The 18,593-nt window shown below is 41.9% G+C and overlaps 2 protein-coding genes across 2 annotated transcripts in view; both read left to right on the top strand.

The window, feature by feature from the left end:
• Nucleotides 1-1,401: 1,401 nt before the first annotated feature.
• Nucleotides 1,402-11,190, top strand: LOC109476257 (fibropellin-1-like). Its single transcript, XM_019777142.1, has 13 exons — nt 1,402-2,347; nt 2,673-2,789; nt 3,121-3,586; nt 3,963-4,093; nt 4,320-4,424; nt 4,673-4,816; nt 5,223-5,377; nt 5,826-5,986; nt 6,467-7,395; nt 8,281-8,394; nt 8,815-10,005; nt 10,568-10,807; nt 11,051-11,190. Exons 1-13 carry the CDS (start codon nt 1,417-1,419, stop codon nt 11,188-11,190), a joined length of 4,824 nt encoding a protein of 1,607 aa, XP_019632701.1. The 5' UTR covers nt 1,402-1,416.
• LOC109476379 (protein eyes shut homolog) overlaps nt 8,821-18,593 on the top strand; it is a 26,886-nt gene continuing 17,113 nt past the window's right edge. Inside the window, exons 1-12 of the mRNA XM_019777313.1 lie at nt 8,821-10,005; nt 10,568-10,807; nt 11,051-11,152; nt 11,306-11,516; nt 11,928-12,181; nt 12,597-12,801; nt 13,434-13,579; nt 13,900-14,071; nt 14,601-14,767; nt 14,925-15,030; nt 15,265-15,389; nt 15,699-16,208. Coding sequence (XP_019632872.1) covers nt 11,356-11,516; nt 11,928-12,181; nt 12,597-12,801; nt 13,434-13,579; nt 13,900-14,071; nt 14,601-14,767; nt 14,925-15,030; nt 15,265-15,389; nt 15,699-16,208 — 1,846 coding nt within the window. The 5' untranslated portion in view covers nt 8,821-10,005; nt 10,568-10,807; nt 11,051-11,152; nt 11,306-11,355. The remainder of the gene's footprint in view (nt 10,006-10,567; nt 10,808-11,050; nt 11,153-11,305; nt 11,517-11,927; nt 12,182-12,596; nt 12,802-13,433; nt 13,580-13,899; nt 14,072-14,600; nt 14,768-14,924; nt 15,031-15,264; nt 15,390-15,698; nt 16,209-18,593) is intronic.

Raw genomic sequence — 18,593 nt, 5'->3', positions numbered from 1 at the left:
TAAGGCCTGGGGGTGGATTCAGCGGCACTGTTTGCGCTACGATATTGATTGGTACTTTAGTTGCCATGGTGACGGCTTGTAGTACCAGGAGGTGTGATGTCATGTGGGCGGGGTTTAACTGACACATCTGTATACTATGGTATGGTGTGTGTATGTTTTGTCTGACTCAATTTCAAGTTGTCAAATAGGTGTGTGTACCTAAGTGCCAGGTCCTGAAAAATTGTTCAGGCACCATGCAGGCAGTTTCAGAGCATTAAAGCTGAATTTTTAAGGTGAAGCTCGATTTTTAAACTAGATTTTTGAAGTCGATTTTCTGGCTGTTTTGGCTTTTTTTTATGAAGGAAATTGAATCAACCCTATCCCATAGCTTTATACTGCTGTCTATGAGGCAAAAATGTGATGTCTCTGATGGAAAAAGGTTGCTTGTTTTGTATCGTAGACTGTCTCTAGCTATTTACATTGTATAGTTGGTGCCAAAAAATAAAGAGACTTCTTATGTAGCTTGCAGAATAAAACAGTAGTGAAAACCTGCATTTAAGGCTATAAAGACAGATAATATTTTTCCTATAGATAATTAGGAAAACTTTGCATACAATACTCCAATTATGTTTTGAGATTGAAATATGCAAAAAAGTGTTGCTTTTGCTGCAATCTCTGCAAGTTTTCATATCTGCCCACTAAAATGAAACAGGACTGCTTTTGTTGAAAATAATTTTAACGTCTAACCCTTGGTTACAGGGAACAACAGATGTTAAACCGGGTAGAGAGAGAGAGAGAGAGAATTTTACTCAAATATAAAACACTAATGCTATTGCATCAAATAATTTTATGTTTTTCCTGGGTAGAATGCTGTGATTGTCAGTACATAGCTCTTCAAAATTTTACAATTATTGTTATGTATAATGTAGTACCTAAATTCCTGATTTCCATCTGTTATGAGAGTGCTGAATTTTGTGTTGTGAATAATTTATGTGAGATGAACAATAGGACCACTATCACTCCATATAAAGGTACAAAAGCATTATTTAGATAGAAATCTTTGATGGCCTGAGGAGTGTTACTGCATGGTTACTGTAACAATGAAATGTTTTATTTTGTGAGTGGGTTATTCACCCTTTGTCTATTGTTCTTGGAAACAGGTATTTTTGTGCAATGGTAACACTAATACATTGTTGTTGGAAACAAAGGGACTACCGAAAACAATGTGCAAACATTTCCCACATAAAAAAAAGATTAAAATATGACTACCGGTACTTAATTCCACTAAAAACAACAATAACAACAAAAGAAAAGGCCTAGCCCCAGTAGAAATATCAGATTCTGTATTATTTCTGTATATTTTGTTCCATATTAAAAAAGGCTAGAACTAAACTATATAATAATTTCTATTCCAGGGCCGTCTTCCCTGACCACACAATGTTTCCCACTATGCAACCGTCCAGATGTAAGTGCCATTGTCCTGGTGCTGCCCCAGGAACAAGACAGCTACGTCTAAGAACTCTGGGAACAAGACCAGCAAGCATCATGGGAAGCCTGAGCCACAGTCCTCATTCGAATAGCCAGGCCACGAATAAAGGAATGACAAATTTCCTCCCAGCAGTAAGAACTTGGCCCGGGTTTTCCTGGTTGGTCACGATTATGTCGATATGGCTTGTTTTAGTTGCCATGGCAACTCCATCAAGCGGCGTGGAATGTAACGTACCGAGCGAGACCCCCTGGCGGGGCCATGCAGTGAGTTTCTCGCGGGAATGGGGGATCGACTGGGCGTGTAGCAGCTACTTTAATTGTTACGGCGTCAACGCGACCCTTGAGAATATCCCACAACTCTGTCCCGTAGAAATGCAAGAAGGCGATTCCTTGTACCTAAATTCTACTTCGATCATCTTTTTCCCAGAAGTAAAAGCGGTAAACGTGTCTGAACAAGACTTTGTCAACTGCCCAACTAACTATTCTCTAGACCAACTGCTTTTTGGCAACATGTCGACTGCTGGCATGTCTCTGTTGGTTGATTCGAGATTTCTCACACCCGGAGTGAAGTATTTCGCACAAATTCCAGACGGCAATTCTTTCGGTACCTGTGAATTTGGGCTGAGAGTCAACGTCACGGTAAAAACGAGAGATTGCGAGCCTGTGAGTTCGGACCCAGAATGCACCCGGAACGGACGGTGCGTGACAAGGCCTCAAGAGGAGACGTACGGCTGCGCGTGTGATGTCGGGTTTATCGGACAGTACTGTGGGGAGCTGGACGGTTGCTATGACAACCCGTGCCTGTACGGTACATGTGTAGATGTGCAGGAAGGGTTGAATGGAAGAGACTACAACTGCACTTGTGAGGAGGGGTTTAAAGGTGCGTTTGACTCCATTCTGATACTTCATACAATGAAATGAAATTCAAACTTTGTACAATATACAAGAAAGTCAACTTCAAATTTAGCACAATTGCTTGTTGTAGATACACAATGTATCTCTTACAGATCATCCAGGTTTTTGTTGAAGTCATGCATCAATGTCTGGAAAAATAATGTTGAAGTTCATGAAAATTAAATAGAAAAAAAGCAAAGCAAGGAAATGATTGATTTTACACACACTTAAAATCTATGTGCGGAAATATGAATAGTTGTCCTTATCACAATATTGTGAAGGATTATAACAATGTTGATGTTCATTATTAGGTAAGAACTGTTCAGAGCTGATAGACTTGTGCACAGACGGCGTGTGTAACAACGGTACCTGTGTGAACGGCACTGCTACAGACAGCCACTACTGCGTCTGTTACCCAGGCTATACTGGTAAGGATTAACCACACATACAATATTATGTATACTATGCTTGATAGTCTTTGTTCAGAATTCTTGCTTCTTTTTGCAATAAGATCCACTGGGGTTAATTATTTTTCATATATAAGATTCTTGGATTTTGAACAATTATATATTTTCTGTGCTACAAAACATACAAACAGAAAAGTTTCAGTACCAAGGACAGCCACTGTCGGTTTTCCTGATCAAGAGAAACTATTGATTTTGATATTGTATTCCTGTTATGTATGTTGACAACCAGACAATTTTATGTGAAATTAGACAAAAGCATTTTAAATAATATGTTTGTTTTTTTCCGTGACAGATCCAACATGCGACACCGTCATTGACCTGTGCGAATTATCTCCCTGCGAAAACGGAGCTACCTGCACTCCCGTCGTTCCACTGGACTACAGCTGCGAATGTGTGGCTGGGTTTACAGGCAAGGACTGCGAGGTGGACATCAACGAGTGTGCGTCCAACCCGTGTACTGTCGGCGCCACATGCGATGACCTCATTGACGGTTACGTATGCGTTTGTACGGAAGGGTACACGGGTGTCGGTTGCGACGTCGAAATCAACTTCTGCGACTCAGAACCGTGTAAGAATAACGGAACGTGCAACCGCGAGTTTAATGGCTACACGTGCACATGTGCATCCGGCTTCACGGGTCCGACGTGCGACTTTCCAGACCATGATTGCGAGAGCGATACGTGCCAAAATGGCGGACAGTGCATTCAAATTCCCAACGGATTCGAGTGTCTCTGTCAGCCTGGTTGGACTGGAGACATGTAAGTTGTTGTTGTTTATTGTTTTGCACTTAAAAATAAAACAAAATGTAACAATTGAGATTGAAATAAATAGACATGCATGGGAGGGCTGGAAACCTTTGTGGTTTATCTTTGGCCCTCCCCAATACTAGAACATGATAAGTTATTATATACCAATCAAACTTATTGCTTGTGGTCATTCTAAGCTTTAGTCACAAGTTTTGTATCTGTAGCCCGTATAGCTGCACTTTAGTGTAACACACCAGCTTCTGTCTCTGTATAACCGGTATAATAGCCCTTTTGTGTAACACACCAGCTTCTAAAAAAATTATCAATTTTTAGAATCACGGGAATATGATTATAATATCTTTAATCATTCTCGATCTCTCCTCTGTAGCTGTGATGAGCGAGAAAACTACTGTGTAGACATCAACCCAGACGTGTGTCAGAACGGGGGAACATGTCAGGACACCAGCCTGCCGTACGGACCCCCCAGCTACAACTGCACCTGTGTACCTGGATGGCAGGGTCAGATATGCAAATTTTTATTCAAATGAGGTCCTAATTTACATAGATCTAATAATGTCCAGTGACTACAATGCAATGTAGATAACTCCGGTTACATTATGTACAGGTAAAACAATTGGTGACAGATACAGATTTAATTCTTCTATGTAAAATGAATGCATGCGCAGTCATTCCTTTTCTAACCATTATTTAACATGACTTAAGTAGTAGTGTTTGCCCCCTACAGGTAGAGATTGTGAGGTGGAGACAGATGAGTGTGAATCGAATCCCTGTTTAAATGGAGGAACCTGCTTTGAAGCTTTCAACTACTTCAATTGTACCTGTGTCCTTGGTATGTGTACACTGTATTAAAAAAACTTGTATGTTAATATTATATGATAATGATTATGAATCAGTAGGTTAGTGTTCTTTAAGGCAGAATTTGAAACATGAATAAAATTATATATTTTCAGGGTGGCAATACAAAATATATTATGGAATTGTTTTATAAAGTTTTTGAAATATCCTTAAAATGTGCTACAATATGAGTGTGTAATCGTAACAGGTACTATGGTCGTTTATTTGTTTGTTGTCTCCTAGGTTACAACGGAACCCAGTGTGAAAACAACATCGACGCCTGTCAGCTGAGCGGTCCACCCGAGGAGAAGTGTCTGAACGGAGCCACATGTCTGGACGGAGACATCGGACTGGAGTACTCCTGTCTGTGTGTCCCGGGGTTCATAGGTCAGGAGAAAAAACTGCTATTTTATCTATTTATTAATGTTTTCATCTTTTGAACAAGTGGGTTGTCCCATCAGTTATGATTTCACAGTTACATAGAGTTTCACGACCTCATGAATCCCCAAATGATGCCTACATTGAATTATACAGTATCCTGCCAACAAAAAAACGACAAACACAAAAGGTCCACTGCAGTGTCCATTTTCGAACTTGACTATTGTCTCCCCAATGATAACCTGCCTGCCAAAAATCGTGAACAAAAAGTCATTCATTTTGATTCATGCCTTCAAGAGTTATGCTGTTAAGTCTAAGTCCAAAATCATGACTACTTGAATAAACAATAAGACCAACATTAATGAATAAAAGACAAAATATTTTATCATTTTTTATTTTCTTCTTACTTTCTCAGGTTCCAACTGTAGTGAGGAGATTCTGGAGTGTGAGTCGGAGCCGTGTCAGAATAACGCCACCTGCCTGGATCTGATTGGTCGATACGAGTGTAACTGTACCGACGGGTTCTACGGGGTCAACTGTGAGAGCGACAAGGACTGGTGCGAGGATGAGGTCAGTTTTAACCTTCTCCCTGCTGCCTAACCTGATCACCAGTACAAAATTGGTGACAAACAGCTACCTTAGCATATATAGGGTTAGAAAATGCAAAAGCAAATGCAAAATGTTTACCTTCACCTGGTCTAGCCCAACAATCTACATGTACTGCACTGTTTATTTTTACTCAAAGTTAAATACATTCATATGTATGGTGACCAGCCCCTCCAACCCTGTTCTGCTACATAATGTAACCCAACACCACAGGGTTTCTGCTACAGCACCAGTTACCATGGTGACAGACGTCTGGTCCAGGTCATTGACCGTATGTGTTTGGAGAGTAAGAAGAGGAAACTGAGCAAAAACAATTATGATCATTTCCTTCTGCAAAAGTAAACATGATGAAATTAGTAAACTTAAGGCAAGATTTTAGGTTTAAAGTTGTGTCTATGTTTGTCGATGGCAGCCCTGCTTCAACAGTGGTACCTGTATCACGGTACTTGGGTGGTACCGTTGCGAGTGCGCCCCTGGCTGGACGGGAGAGAACTGCACCGAGAACATCGACGAGTGTGTGAACAACACCTGTCAGAATGGAGCCACCTGCCACGACCAGGTGGCCTCCTACAGGTGAGTAACAGGTGGTAGCACTGTCTCACAGAAGATCCCCAAATTGACTGATTACTGAAGTTGTATTCATTATGCCAAACAACTTTCATGTTTTGCTATATTCTATGATAAGTCTTGGCTCAAAGTATGTGCACTTTAAACTTTGTTCATCTAAGGCTTTGTTACATCTAGATCTTTAATTAAAAAATTATCATTTTGAATCATATTCAGTATGTTTTTAAAGTTTAATCAATTAATGTAAAAGGACTGATCATAAGTCTTAGGCCAACTGAAAGCAAGGAAATCTAGCCAATAAATACATTTGTAACAACAATAGAATCATTCTTAATATGAAAGCATACTCATGATATACCTGTCTTAAAGAGCTGATTCATATATTCCAGTCTGTTTAACTGTTAACATGTGCAGTAAAACATAAATTTAAGTTTGATTCTGTGGAGTTAATCAAGGATTCATTCTGTTAAAATTTTTAATTTCCAGCTGCGAGTGTTCCGTGGGTTTCAACGGTACTTACTGTGAGAACAACATCGATGACTGCGTCTCCCTCCCGTGTCAAAATGGCGGCACCTGTCACGACCAAGTCAACAACTTCACCTGTACGTGTGCGCCCGGTTTCACCGGGAAGGACTGTTCCACGGATATTGACGACTGCGAATCTTCGCCGTGCCAAAATAGCGCCACCTGCGAGGACTTGGTTAATGACTACAACTGCAGCTGTTCTCCAGGCTACGAGGGGAAGAACTGTACGGTTGATATCGATGACTGTTTGTCTTCTCCGTGCGAGCATGGCGGCACGTGCATTGACGCCGTAAACGACTTTAACTGCAGGTGTTCGGCCGGGTATACTGGAAAAAACTGCTCGGAAAACATTGATGACTGCGAAGCGTCGCCTTGCGAAAATGGTGGGACTTGTTCCGATGCCATCAACGATTACGTCTGCACGTGTGCTCCCGGTTACGCCGGGAAGAACTGTTCCGTAAACATCGATGATTGCGCGTCTGCGCCGTGCGAAAATGGAGGCACGTGTCTTGACGAGGTTAATGACTTCAGCTGTACCTGCATGCCCGGTTATACAGGTAAAAACTGCTCAAACGACATCGACGAATGCGAATCGTCACCGTGTGAAAACAACGCTACATGTACCGACCTTGTTAACGACTACGCGTGTGACTGCACCGCTGGCTTTGATGGCAAAAACTGCTCCAATAACATCGACGACTGCTTGTCCCTCCCCTGTGAGAATAATGGAACGTGCCTGGATCTCGTAGATGACTTTGACTGTCAATGTGCTCCTGGGTTTGAGGGTAAAAACTGCTCTGTGAACATCGACGAGTGTTCTTCCAACCCTTGTGCTAATGATGGCTTGTGTATGGATGGCATCAATGGATACCAGTGCTTCTGTGTACCAGGTAAGGGTATAGGCCAGGAGCAAACTTCGCTGTGTGGTATTTCTGTGGCTTTGCTGTTTTCTTATTTAAAGTTTCTGTTCCCATAGCCAGGCAGTGTTGCTGGTTTCTTCCTTCTTCAACGTTAACAAAGTCCCCCATTCCTTACCAGTGTATCTTTACCCCCCAAGATTCCAGTAATGGGTTTTTGATTGAGCCTAAGGCCACACCAATTTAATTTCTTGGTTAACGGATTCGCCTCTTCATTTTTTTCTGATTTGCAAATAAAAATAAAAATTCAGAATCAACTGCAAAATGCTCATATTTTGCCCTGAACAGTTGAAAACAGTCCTTTTCGTACTACTTGTTACAGTCATTCCATCTTTCAATGCAGTGCTACAATTAAAAGTTATAAAATCATTGTTTAAATTTTGAACCAGTCTGGTGTGTTGACTTCATGGCTCCTATCATACCACTTTGGGCCATAATAGGATGCCTGGGCCTGTTTTTATTTTTATTTTTTTTTCGCCCGCCCGCTCCATTATTTTTCTAGAAAAATCCGTTAACCAAGAAATTAAATTGGTGTGGCCTAATGAGTTTTTAATGGAGTCAGGCTGGTTCCTAGTAGACTCCCTACCCTCTGAGGGATTAGCATGGTCTGTCTATGTTGTTTTTACTAATCAACCATGAAAAGACTCTACAACTACAAGTAAACAATGTTTTCTTAGGCAGACTTTCTATAATTAAGGAACCCAAGGTTCCATGCCATGTATGCTTAACAATACATCTATAATTCACAAATAATGTTTTTTCTTGAAGTTCTTGAAGGGGTATCAGAACATATACATGTAGGGGTTTGAAACATAAAGGGTGTAACCAAAGCACTTTGCTATTCCATCCTCTGTTCAGGGTTTATTGGAGAGAACTGCAGTATCAATATTGACGAGTGTCTGACAGCACATTGTGAGAACGGCGCTACCTGTACAGACCTGATCGATGGTTATAACTGCACCTGTGCCTCAGGTAACTTCTTCATTTTTCTCTCAAAAATTTATCATATTCATAATTATTTTGATAATGCTTTTTATTGCACTGACCTGAGTAAAATGGATGGTGACATTGAAGAATCAACATTTTAACGTTTACTAGTTCAGATTATGTATTCTTTATGCAGAGTTTTTGTTTGTTTATTTGTTTGTTTGAGCTTTTGTTTACTCATGAGAAACTTGAATCGGTCTGCTAGCTACTTTTCATTGAGGTCATGAGGGAAGAGGTAAGGGTCAGACAAAATATAACAAGATACAGGTTATATGATTGAAGTTCTAACAAATGTATAAACACATAGGTGTAAATGTTTTTAAAGAATATATCCTTACATATATTACATTGCTTAATATAACACCAGGTTAGTTACTTTCAATATTGTTTATATTTTTATGCTAGGCTGGAGTGGAGAAAACTGCACAGAGAACATCAATGAATGTCTGTCTAGTCCATGTGGCATCGGCACCTGTCTTGACAACATTGACGGGTACAACTGCACCTGTCCACAAGACATCTACACTTACGATGGCCACTGCAACATCATCGAACCGTGTAGCTCAAACCCTTGCCAGGCAAACACAACAACAACATGCAACAACACGATCGTAAACAACATCTATACATACATCTGTGTCTGCGTAGCAGGTTTTGACGGACAAAATTGCGAAGAAAACATTGAAGAATGCGTTGTTGAAAATGTTTCGTGTCAAAATGGAGGGACGTGCAGAGATCTTGTGAATAACTACACGTGCGAATGTGCTGCTGGGTTTACTGGGAGGCACTGCGAGGTGAATGTAGACGAATGCGAGGCTAACTTCTGTCAGAACGGCAGCACCTGCGTGGACGGGATCGACGGTTACACTTGTAGCTGTGCTCCTGGGTTCAAAGGTCAATACTGCAACGAGACAATAGACAGATGTGAGGACACACCTTGCCTGAATGGTGAGACGTGCACCGATACGCCAAATAGCGTCACAGGACTACCGTTCACATGTCAATGCGCGACCGGCTTCAATGGCACATTCTGCGAACTGAACATCGACGAATGTCTATCCAATCCTTGTCAAAATGGCGGAACCTGCCAAGACGGCGTCAACGAATATCTGTGTGTGTGCCAGCCTGGTTTCAACGGCACCAACTGCGAAACCGACATTGACGAATGCGAAAACGATTTTTGTCAGAACGGTGCCACCTGTAACGACCAGGTTAACAACTACACCTGTACATGTGCGGCGGGTTTTGAAGGAAGAAACTGTGAAATCAACACGGACGAATGTGCGTCTAACCCGTGTAATCCACAGACTGGCGTATGCGTGGATGAAATAAATGGCTACAGATGTTTCTGTTTAAATGGTTGGACAGGGAACAACTGTAGCGTGAATATCGACGACTGCGAAAGCCGGCCGTGCGTAAACGGAGCCACCTGCGTTGACGAAATCGGAGGCTACAGTTGTACGTGTTTGCCGGGATATGAGGGGACGGACTGTGAGGTTGAAATCGACGAATGCGAATCTGATCCATGTCAAAATGGAGGAGCGTGTAACAATGGCATTGACGAGTACAGTTGCAGCTGTGTGCCTGGTTACGCTGGTAAGTATTTTGTTTCCTTTTCAAAATCTTTATGCCCATATTAATAATATTATGATTAATACTACATTTGCAGTTCATCTCAAAATAAAAATGCAACACTTGTTCTTGTACACTTTCTAGAATCTGATTCTTTTGAGAAAGGTAAATTTTAGAACTATGTACTAGTAGTTAGAACTTAGTATTTCTCTGAGTCTAATGACTACAAGATTGTTTTTAGAAAAAAGTTTTTCACTTGAATGTGTGGCTTTTGCTATGCTTTCTATTCTTGAGAATTATACATGTGAAGAGAATTTTTAATAGCTCTGTCAAAGACATTTTCCAGTACAAGTACAGAATCTGATGTATTTATCCTCAAAAAACATATCAAACAAAAGTCATGTAGAATGTTTTGTACAAAACTGACATTTTGTGTACAAAAAACAGATTTTTATACAAATCTGCGATCTTACAGACAAGTATAAAACAGCATAATGTGTTGAATTCAATGAAAGAATTGTACACAATCATCGCCATTTGCCAGCAAAACTGACAAGTGTGCCAATGTTTTTGTGTTTTATTCTAGGGACCAACTGTGAGATCAACATCGATGAATGCGATCCCCAACCCTGTCAAAATGGCGGTACGTGCCTGGATTTCATAAACAGCTACTTCTGTGTCTGCACGTTCCCGTATGTCGGTACCAACTGCTCCCAGCTTCCGTGTGAACAGTCCCCATGTCAGAATGGAGGAAACTGTACGCACACGGACTTTACAGTGGATGATGGGTTCGGTTATACCTGCAGCTGTCCCGCTGGATTCATAGGTGAGGCCATTTTGTTCCTACTTTTTATTAGATTAAGAAAGACATTACAGTTCGTATCAATGGATGTATGGGAAACCTGGCTGGAACAAACTACGACAGCACATCAAAACACTTTCCAGTAGATCCAACTTTTAAAAAGCCCTCTGCCAACTTTTCATATAATCTTCTGTAGCTAGTATGTAGATTAAGTTACTTTCATTTGTATGAAATGTACATTGAATTATGCCTGTTTTTCCCTGCCAGGTCGTAACTGTGAGCTGAACTTTAATGACTGTTGGAGGCAGCCGTGTGTGAACGGTTTCTGTCAGGACGGCATCAACGGTTTCATCTGCTTGTGTGATCCTGGTCAGTACAACCTACTATCACAAAACTTGAATACTTGAAGCATTTGTTCAATTTGCAAGTTGTTTTAATAATTTTGTCAGCTTGAGACACTTTCGCCCACTCTGCCAAAACTGTTACAATTTCACAGAGATTTGGACTCTTGTTGTGTTTCAGGCTGGGCAGGTGACTTGTGTGAACAGCCCATAGATGACTGTATAGACAACATGTGCAGGAACAGCTCCACCTGTGTGGACAGGCACATGGGCTACACCTGTGTCTGTCCACCTGGTCTGGAGGGGACGTTTTGCGAGGTCAACATCGACGAATGTCTGCAGGCAAACTGTCAAAACAACGCTACCTGTGTGGACCTGTTCAACGACTACAGGTTTGTTCCCGCTTCTGACACCATGTTGCGTTCTTTTTTTTTAATCCTTGAAACTTGAAACTGACGTAGACTTGAATCTGCCTTTCAACTAGTTTGATCCAGATGTAACGTGCGTAGTCCAGTCGTAAGCAACCCTGCCTCTGGAACAAGAGGCTGGGAGTTTGAACCCCGGCTGTTGTCACAGTCCTTTAAAAGGACCGGACGTTAAGCTGTGGTACACTGTTCATGTTCTTCTCAAAAAGAGCTAGGGGTATTTCCCTGTTACATTGAACCAGTAAATACGAGATTAGCTCTTCAGTGAGCTACAACTGGATCAAGATTACTTTACATTCCTTTCTTTCTAACTGAGAGTTTTACTTTTTTTTCAAAGACTTGCATAACCATAGCACACCTAAATTTTACTCCTTTCAGGTGTGACTGCCTGCCTGGCTGGACTGGGAAAGACTGCGAATCCGACATCCCAGAATGCAGTTCCAACCCTTGCCTCAATAACGGCACCTGTTTCGACAACGTGGACGGCTTCGTGTGCAACTGTCCGCCATTTTACACCGGACAGAACTGCTCCCTGCCCTTTGACCCATGTGACTCGACCTATGACCCTTGTGATAATGGGGCCACCTGTTTGACCAATCAGGACGGGTCATACAGATGCAGTTGTATCCCAGGTAACCAATCATGACATGGTTAGCAGTTTGTCAGTCTGTTGTATTTGCATAAAGTCAAAATGATTTTAGGCCTCTTTATACAAGCATACACTGCAAAAAATTATATCTGTTAGCATTATGGTACCTTAAAACATCCGTAAATGTTCCATTTTCCGACTGCAGTGAAGAAACAGACACTTAACACATGCTTTAACTTTAAGGTTACTTAAAGATCAAATTTCGCACAGTTCTTGTTGCTGACTCAAAACATCTTTTTGTACTGCAGGCTTTACAGGGATGAACTGCAAAATATCCTATCTCAATTACCTTAAAGCAATATTAATGTTCTATTTTCTTACTAAAGAAACAGACACTTTACGCATGCTTAAAGGTGTACTTAAAGGTCGACTGACTCAAAACATCTTTTGTACCACAGGCTTTACAGGGATGAATTGCGAAACCAACATGGACGACTGCGTCCCGGACCCGTGTCAGAACGGAGCGCAGTGCGAGGACCAGGTCAACGATTACGTCTGCCACTGCCTCCCAGGGTTCACTGGGAAGGACTGTCAGACCAACATCGACGACTGTCTGGCCGGGATCTGCCAACATGGAGCCACCTGTGTGGATCTGGTGGATGAGTAAGTTCTGTTTTTGGCAATGCCTCAGGGGTGGAGGCATATTGTGTGACTGATCGATGACTGTGATTAGTCTACATGTACAATCATTGGCCATGTGGTCCTAATATGTAGAGGTGGTGAAAATTCTACAAGTTTTACTTTATTACTCATTCTGCAAGCTATTACAAGTACTAGCTGTATTACATTTTGTACATGCAGCCTATCAATATAATATTATTTTCTGTGACTGATTGATGACTGTGATTAGTGTACATGTACAATCAAACTTGTCTAAGACAACCACCCAGGGGACTGAGGAAAAGTGGTCTTCTTAGACAAGTGGTCTTTTTGATACAACAAAAAATCAGGGCAACAAGACTTTAAATTTTATTACCGCAACTGTTACAAAATTTCCATCCATTTTACAATTGATTCCTCCATTGATCCGAAGTGACCCATCTGGCACAATTTTATATTAAGCAAAGACCGCCATGCTGTCAAAATCAATGCCACATCCATCACGATTTCTCACTATTTATCATTAAAAAATGCTACTTGAAAATTAAGCGGTCATCATAGGCAGTGATTGGACCATATGCGGTCCCAAATAGTGCTTGTTGCAGTTGCTATAATCATATTCTGACTTTTTTCAGCTACAACTGCACCTGTGCACCTGGCTATACTGGAAAGAACTGCAGTGAAGAAATCGACGAGTGTGCCTCATCACCCTGTGAGAATGGAGCCACATGCAGAGATCTGATTGGTCAATATGAGTGTGGCTGTCTTCCAGGCTATGAAGGTGATTGGTTCATTTTGATCTAATCATTGACAAGTTTAAATCCAAAGTATCTATGTAGCTTTGAGTACTCTATGTTCTTTCATGTTACATGTATTACTATTTTATTGAATTTTTTTGAGGTCATTTAGACTTTCAAAGACCTTTATTCTTCTTTTGCCCCAAGTGCAAATTTTGTATGAAATCTACTAAATTTTGAATTTGTGTTTAAGTAAGAATTAACAGAGCAGACCATATGTGATGGTAAACATTATGCATTTGCTCTGCAAATGTTACCTTTCTAGTTTCGTATAAAAAATTCAATGAATTGTTTCCAACTTTAGGCCAGAACTGTGCAGCAGAGGTGGATGAGTGCAGCAGCGCCCCATGTACCAACGGTGCGACCTGCAGTGACCTGCTGAATGGCTACAACTGCACCTGTGCTGCCGGGTTCACTGGTGCTGACTGTCAGGTCAACATAGATGACTGTGTGCCAGATCCATGTGTCAATGGAGTGTAAGTTACTTCTTTCTTCTTTCATTTTGAGGCAGCCGCCTTCAACTAGCTGCTGCCTTTTTGTGGCTAATATCAAATGGTGTTCGCCAGGCATCCACTTGGGAAAGTGCCTTTCCCAAGGGCAGAAGATCGGTGACATGGCAGGATTCGAACCCGGGACCTCTTGCTTCCCAGCCAAACAACCCATTTTATTCAACTTTCACTCAAAACTGCAAAAAAAGTGGTCACTATAGATAGGATTCTTACTATTTGTGTCAAGTTAAAAAAATTAACTAAGGAACCACCAAAAAGTGATCACATTGGCCACATGGTCCTTGTGTAGAGATGGTGACAAATTGAAGGGTTTGACTTTATTACTCATTCTGCAAATAACTAATTACATGTAGCTGTATTACATGTAGCCTATCAATATTATAAGAGTTTTCTTGTAACCATGTTTTGAAAAATCAGTGAATATTAGTTTTTCATATGATTAGAAATTAATCAGTTGAATGATTTGTATTGAAATTCATTGTCTTTTCCTGTGCAGTTGTCAGGATGCGGTGAATTCCTACAACTGCATCTGCAACCCTGGCTGGACTGGACAGAACTGCACTGTTGACATTGACGAGTGTTCCAACAGTCCTTGTCAAAATGGTGGCACCTGTACCGACTTAGTCAATGGCTTCACCTGTGCCTGTTCACCTGGATACACAGGTGACATACCATTTAGAATCTGTGAATTTTAAAATGTAATAGCTAATTTGAAAGAAAGTTTGCTACAGTAACTGTAACCAAGATAACCATTGAGGTTCTGAATTAATTACAATCATGGAGTTGCTTGAAGTTAATTCATCTATTCCATCTTTGACAGGCCCCAACTGCACATTTGACATCAATGTCTGTGAGGCTTCTGGCTTCTCCCAGTGTCAGAATGGTGGTTCCTGTGTGGATGGACCTGGGAATAACTTCACCTGCAGGTATTTGTACTAACATCGATGACATTCTGTACTAACTGGAGCATATTTGTCTATGTTTTTGTCTCCTTACACTTTTTTTTAAATAAACAGAAAAGTTCATCTGTGTTGGTAAAAGTCATATTAAACAGGTTCAAACTGTAATTTAGAACACAAAACAGTGGGTACAGATCAAAACTGTTTCAGAATATTTCAGTATTTTTGTAAACCACCATACATCCCCCCTTCCCTCCCCAGTTGCCCACCAGGCTATGCCGGTCCGTACTGTGATGTGGATGTGGATGAGTGTAACTCTGACCCGTGTCAGAACAGTGCCACCTGTCAGGACCTCATCAATGGCTTCAACTGCAACTGTACAACAGGTAGGACCACTCAGAAGTCACTAAAAATCAGAGAAGAAACAGCTACATTCCCAGATGTTTCTAAGGCCAAGTGATGTTTATCCCTTGTCTTTACTAACTTAAAGACTCAATTGTCTTTTAGTGTGTTTAAGTACCCACTGTATGTTTTATAGTTCATTAGATTTTGCTGCCTATATTTTTGTCTTTTCTTTGATAATTCAGTCTAGTAAGAATACTGCTACAACTATGGAATAATGGCTTCTGTTGTGGCTTATAAGTCCTCAGTATGCACCACTGTAATATGTCTAACAGCTAGTTTTCTTCCTTCAGGTTGGACAGGAGACACCTGTGCAGAAGATATTGATGAGTGTAGCTCTGACCCCTGTCAAAACAATGGAGTGTGCCAACAGCAGGCCCCAGGGTTGGGTTACATCTGCTTCTGTCCTCCGGGCATCCAGGGCGACAACTGCGAAGTCAACTTCGACGACTGCTTCAGCGATCCATGTCAAAATTTTGCCACCTGCATCGACGAGGTCAATGGATACACCTGCAGCTGTGCACCTGGCTACAATGGGACTCACTGTGAGATCGACATCGACGAATGCAGCAGCTCCCCCTGCCAGAATGGAGCAAACTGCACCCAGCCTTACCCGGGGGTCTACGAGTGTGTGTGTTTGGAGGGATTTGCTGGAACGAACTGCGAACACAACGACACCTGTATTAACCACTCGTGCCAAAACGGGGCGACCTGCGTGGCCAACCCGACCAACTACACATGCGTGTGTGCGCCCGGATTCGCGGGAACATTGTGTGACATCATCATAACCACGACAACACCAGGTACCGGCACTGCAGTGTGGATCAGTAGTAGCACCGGTAGTGTAGATAAAATTAGCACGCTATTCAGCACCGACATAACACCGGTTGATGTGACTATGAGTGTGACTACACTTCTAACCCCATCAAGCGTTCCTCTTCCAGCGAGTACAGACATTTTACTAACATCACCAATCTCTGTAGCAACAGAAATATCAACGGAGCAGTCATTCTTGACAATATCACCTTCTGTTACCACCTTATCATCAATAACAACAAACCCGACATCCGCACCACCAAATAACGTCCTCTCCACCACTCTCACTGCAACATCCAACCCAGCAGCTTCTGTAGAACAGTCTGTTACCATGGCAACCCAACCTGTCGCCATAGCAACAAGCTTGCAGCCTACCACCCCACAACCCACCACTATCAACTTACAGCTGACTACCACCCCACCACTGCAGCTAACACAAGCTCTCAACTCATCTGGCATGCAAACTACGGTCCTGTCAACTGTTGTAGACTCTTCAGTGAACAGTGATTGGTCCTTAGACTTAATACAATTAACAAGTACCTCTGGAACTGGCCAATCAACTTTGCCTATTTCACCAACTGGTACTACACTGCTTTCTGGGTTGTCGAGCAGTGACAGTACTCTAACACTTTCAAGTTCTGCTGCAAGCACACCAACTAACACACCACAGTTGAGTTTGCCTGTGTTTGTTACTACTAATTTGGGCACAACAGTTGTAGACAGTTCCCCTGCACCCTCTCTCACTACGGAGCACAGCGGTTTGGTTCTTTCTCCAACTCCAGTTTTTGTTTCGTCTTCAGCGTCACCGCCGCCATCTTCCACGCACATCACCATGGCAACCACCACGGGATTTCCGCTCACGTCGTCCACAACACCTACACAACAAACGACAAACCTTCCCGCTTCAGAAAGTACGGGAACATTGACAATGATCACACAAACTGATATCATACCAACACCAACACTAACCTCTCTGAGAAGTGTGGTGTCAACGACCTCAACATTGTCTCAGGCAATGTCCCCTCAAACCACAACAGCAACAACAACAACATCCACACTACCAAGGACAGATACCACAATGTTGATGTCACCTACCAAAGTTTTTCCTTCAACAGCGACCTTCGCAACTAGCCAAGATACTACTACGATAAGTCAGGTGCCAAGTGTTGCACCTGAAACAACAACATTCACACCCGAAGCCATGAGCACATTTGTGGCAGACACAACTCCTATTAGTAACTTGGTTAGCTCAACACTGAGTGAGATTCTCCAACCTTCGCCAAGTGTGGAACCTGTCGGTTCCACCAGTGAGGTAGTAATTCAAACTTCAGATGGTCTACCCTCTAGTGCTGTTACAAGTCTTGGCCTTCAAAGCACCACTGAACAGTTCACCACCACAGTCACCCCTATGTCATTGTCACAGGAAAGTATGACAATTTTTACAATCTCAACTAGTGAAACAAGTCCACGGGCATCCCCAGCTGTCACTTCTACTAGCTCAGAAGTTGTGTCCAGTGGTTTTGTGACAGAAAGTCAGCTGCTGTCAACTCCAATGCTGTCCTCAAGGGCATCAACAGTGATAGAAACATCCGACAGTACAATACAGCTCAGTACAGTTGACTCAACTATCTATCCAACAAGTACAACAGCAATGATATCAACTTCTACAACAGTCCCTTCTAGCGAAGTAGTATCCGTTACTGTTGATGCGTCAATTTCCGTTTCCCCTTCATTGCTACAACCAAGCCCGTCATCATTTGGATCAGTTCTGACTTCTCGGACAATGTTTGAACCTTCAAGTTCTACAGTTGGACATTTCACCCCTTCCCTTGTCGTATCTCCAACAGAAGTCACAGTTGAAACTTCATCAAGTGAACAGAGTATGACATCCATTCCAGTATCGACTGCAGTAACGTCTAGTGTATTACTGCCAACAAGAACTGTACCAGTTTCTGTAACTTACACACCATCAGCTTCAATGTTCTCTGATGCTACTTCAGTGGTGGCCGAGACAACACAGATATTTTCAGATCTTTCCATAGATATGACTGAAACAGTTTTAGAAACCATCACTCCCTCCACAGTTTTTGAAAGTTCTGTTGTTTCGACCAGCCTACCTGCCAGTTTGAGTAGTTTGGTGTCTCCAGCAATGGCAATAAGCTCAGTATTATCTTCTTTGCCAACTGGGGTTACTACTGTTGCTCAGAGTTCAAAATCGTCTGGTCAACTTGAGTCTACTACTGCAGAAAGTTTGTTCCCATCCACAGAAACACTTTCTGTATTAACACCTACCTTTACCAGTCAATTTTCAACTTATGAATCAGTCGTATTGACTCAGTCGTCAACAATGGTATTACCAGAATCAGCCACTA

This window comes from Branchiostoma belcheri, unplaced genomic scaffold, assembly GCF_001625305.1.
Source record: "Branchiostoma belcheri isolate BF01 breed outbred unplaced genomic scaffold, Haploidv18h27 scaffold37, whole genome shotgun sequence".
NCBI lineage: Eukaryota > Metazoa > Chordata > Leptocardii > Amphioxiformes > Branchiostomatidae > Branchiostoma > Branchiostoma belcheri.
This window is presented reverse-complemented; position numbering and strand designations above follow the sequence as displayed.